General features: G+C 33.5%; 1 protein-coding gene across 1 annotated transcript; it reads right to left on the bottom strand.

Annotated features, from left to right (window-relative positions):
- Positions 1-1867: 1867 nt before the first annotated feature.
- Positions 1868-3490, bottom strand: LOC139899134 (uncharacterized protein At5g48480-like). Its single transcript, XM_071881959.1, has 2 exons — positions 3162-3490; positions 1868-2298 (listed from the first exon to the last, which is right to left on the bottom strand). Exons 1-2 carry the CDS (start codon positions 3428-3430, stop codon positions 2073-2075), a joined length of 495 nt encoding a protein of 164 aa, XP_071738060.1. The 5' UTR covers positions 3431-3490; the 3' UTR covers positions 1868-2072.
- Between the last annotated feature and the right edge of the window lie 317 nt (positions 3491-3807).

Below are 3807 nucleotides of genomic sequence, written 5' to 3'. Positions count from 1 at the left end.
GATAATGCAGGTTCAATTTCCTAAGTAAATTTAGGGATATAATTGTAAGTATTATGCCAAAAAGTGTGTATGGATCAAAAAGGAGTGGGTGAGTATCACCTCCCATCTTTTTTACAATGGTTAAGGCCACATTTGCCAACAAGTATTTTTTTTTTTTTTTTTTTTTTTTTTTTTGTGGAGAATTTAGCTTTTACCTTTTATGAAAAAACTCATGTAAAATAAAAAGTTCCGTTTGGTTGTAAGAGCTTAAAATTTTTTGAGGGAGAGAAAAAGTTAAAAAGCTAGCTAAAAGTAGCGTGTAGCTTTTAACTTCTAGTTTTTTTTAATTGTAATCTTTATTTGAGTAGTTTCAACTACTCTGTCAAACTACTAAATACATACATGTAAAATGCTACCAGCTAAAAACTAACAGCTAACAGCTAACAGTTAAAAGCTTTCAACTACCAGCTAGTTTTGCCAAACATACCCTAAATGTTTCATAACTCAATAAACTCTTTTCTTGCATTGTTTATCCCACCTTAGTATTATATTTTACTTATATGTATAATTCATTCGTTAACAGCTTGATTGGAGTCAAGTTTAAACAAACTCAAGTCCGAAGTTGAATATATTTTGAAGATCATTTAGTAAATGAGCTCGAGTTCGAACAAACTATAAAGCCTATATACGAGTCTTTCATTTATTTACATTAGTCATTATTATTTAGGTAATTTATTGAACTCCGTAATATATAATTTGATAATCATAACTCATTTATGTATAAGCGATTCGAACTTGAGTCGAGTTATAGCTTGTATGATATTAAACGAGTCGAGATCCAGCTCTTTGATGTTTTAACTAGCTAAACTCGAGTATTCTTAATTCTTAAACGAGCTAGACTAGAGCTCTTTGATTTTATTTGAGTTGTGAAATTTCGAAAGTGTTTTACGAACTTGTAAAATGTTAAATCACACAATATGTTATAAGTTGTCATTTTATAACTCTTATTCAATGTCAAAACTAGCCTAAAGCCCAAGCATTATTCATTTTCAAATAAGGTCTATAAAGTATTAATATGATTGGTATAGAAGATTATAAACGAAATATTGGTTCTTATTTTGATTTCGATAAAACAGGGGTTTAAGTAGGTCTCTTGGGATCGTCCAGAGTATGCGAACAAATGGTTCCTAGAGAGAAACCCGTACTTGCTGAAGAACACGAAGAACAAATCTAGCAAAAGAAAGATGCCGATGAATGAGAAGATCTCCCGTAAAATCCAAAAACTTGAGAGCGAGTCAAGGAAAATCGATTATGAAATAAGTGCGTTCAAAGAGTAAGTAGACAACACTATGTCTTGCTATAAAAGAATCTTGCAAATCATGACTACACTCAAAACAGTTATTGATTTGATTGCCGGAAGGATGTGTATACCACACTGCGGGTTGCAACTAGTGACAATGCGACACAAAGTTTGACTTTGACCGGTCAACAAGGTCATGAAGAGAAGCTAGCAGGGGAATCAAGCTCTACTCCAAGTTAGGAGATTGTTGTTGAAGATGAACCAATGAATAAGGCCGGACTTGGTTTAAAGTGTCATGTGCTAAATCGACCAACCTTAACTTTGCGACATTTGGTTTAAAACTTGTAGTGACATTATAGATGATTTATCGACCAACCTTAGTCCGGACTTATTCAGAATAATATATGTTTTATGTTATCTTTATTTAAACAATGTCGTAATATAAACCTATTTTGGATTATTTCTTTCAAAAGTGTCATGTGCTAAATCGTTAACTTCAAAAGGCTACTAGTACTAATACGAAGTATTTATTAAGGAGTTAAAATCAGCAAACTGCAACTAATAATATAGGTAACATATAAGTGGGCATATTCGTTAAACATAACAAAGATGAACCATAAAATTTGTTAAATTGATCCATACTTAGCCATTTAGATTCTGAAAATTGGAGTTAGCTTAGCACCACACACAACATACTCCATTAGTCTATTTTACTACTTTAACCACAATTACTACTTTAATCCACCATTTTTAGCTACTAGAACAAGACATGATATTTTTGATCCAACGATTCCTAAGCTTCCACGTCAGCTTGCTTTTTCTCAGAAGCAGAGATTAACCAGACTACACCATAGGGGTCTTTCACCTTACCCACGCGCCCTCCGTACAACGTGCCATCACCTTCTGTCACCTCGCCTTCACCTTCAGCTACAGCACCAGCTTTCACAGCCTTTTCCACAGCGGCTTCAATGTTCTCTGTCTCCAGCTGGAACACCAGCCCCGTACCAATAGCCTTCACGCTGTTTGTACAATTTTCAAATTTATAACATAAATAAATAAATAAATAAAATAACAATAATAATAAACGAGTAAATATATTGATTCCTTTGAAAGCATACAATAGACAATGAACAGCATCGTGAAAGTAAAAAGCAAATTTATTAATCAGATTAAATAATCATGTAACGCTACACGATGATATGGACGGAAATTAAAAGCTCCTACATCGATATAATTTTTGGAACAAAAAAGTTTAAAATGCAGATATCTGTAGAACTTGCACAAAATCAAATTTACACAAACAAAAAAGAGTATCACCGGAAAAATCATAAAATCAGAAAAACGGAAATATAATAATATTATAATAAAGAGTTATTAAATACAACAATTCGCTTCAAAATTACGGAGTGTATGCAAACAATTTACAGAAAAACGAACGTATACACAGTGAAGGACATATTAGCCTTTAAAATAACACTCAACACGTTGAAAGAACAAAAGCGTTAATTCGTCGCTGATACTACGAATACATTTATTTATTTTATACAGATCTAAGTATAGTTACATGAAACATCACTACTAGCATGAGTAAATCATTTTAATGATGGAAAATAATGCTCCAGAGCGGTTACAATAAACAAATAAGAACAAAATCGCGTATACACACAGATATAAAAGCAGAGGCATCATAATAGATCATACGCAATAATTACGTAAATATGAACATACAGTACCGGAAAGCAGTATCACTAGTAAATAATCACGTTTATAATACGCAAAAAACTACGAATAACGTGTAATTTTAACAGATCTACACAAATATACGAAGCATGAACCAAATAACTACTGAAAAATCGTTTTAAAAACGGAAAATAATGCTTACGGAGCGGTTGAATCATCAACGAGGTCAGAAATGATAATCGGTGTGGAACCGATTTTGATTTCAGCAGAGAGAAGCAGTGGAAGCTCCTGATCGGCTTTGCGTTTAGGATGATTCACGCGGTTCACTTCCTCAGCACCGAAAGCGGATTTGTAGAACGAAACGGCGTCGTTTGCCTTTGAAGGTTCAACGAACACCTGCGGTTTTAGCGCCGTGAACGTAACTGATTGCGCGGTAACGGCGGTTGCTCCGTTTGTTGATTCGGTTGCCATTTGAGATGGTGAAAGAGAAGTTGAGATTTTAGAGAGAGAAAGTAGGGTGGTTATGGTTGATAGAAGCGAAAAAAGGAAAACGTTTTGTGGTTATAAAATGGATCCCACCAGTTTTTTATACTATGGAATACTACGTATAAAATATCTTTAGACGGAGTAAATATTCGAGTGGTACAATAATTTTTTTTTTTTTTTTTTTTTTTTTTTTTTTTTGAAAGGCTTAGAGTGGTACAATGATAATACTTCGCGTTTAGTTATAAAACTAGCAAAAGTGTCCCGCGCGATGCGGCGGAATCTTTCGGGTTAAGATTGTGTAAAAAAGGAACGAAACAATCGATATGATGTAGTTACTTGATGTAGTTACTTTGGTTGTTTAT

This window comes from Rutidosis leptorrhynchoides, chromosome 3, assembly GCF_046630445.1.
Source record: "Rutidosis leptorrhynchoides isolate AG116_Rl617_1_P2 chromosome 3, CSIRO_AGI_Rlap_v1, whole genome shotgun sequence".
NCBI classification, from domain to species: Eukaryota; Viridiplantae; Streptophyta; class Magnoliopsida; order Asterales; family Asteraceae; genus Rutidosis; species Rutidosis leptorrhynchoides.
The sequence above is the reverse complement of the archived record's forward strand: the minus strand, read 5'-3'. Positions and strand labels throughout refer to the sequence as shown.

Bases quoted from the DNA above. Each gene is read 5' to 3' on its own strand.
- LOC139899134 (XM_071881959.1), bottom strand. From the start codon at position 3,430: ATGGCAACCGAATCAACAAACGGAGCAACCGCCGTTACCGCGCAATCA. The intron at 2,299-3,161 runs GTAAGCATTATT...TTGTACAAACAG, and splicing joins GTTGATGATTCAACCGCTCC to CGTGAAGGCTATTGGTACGG.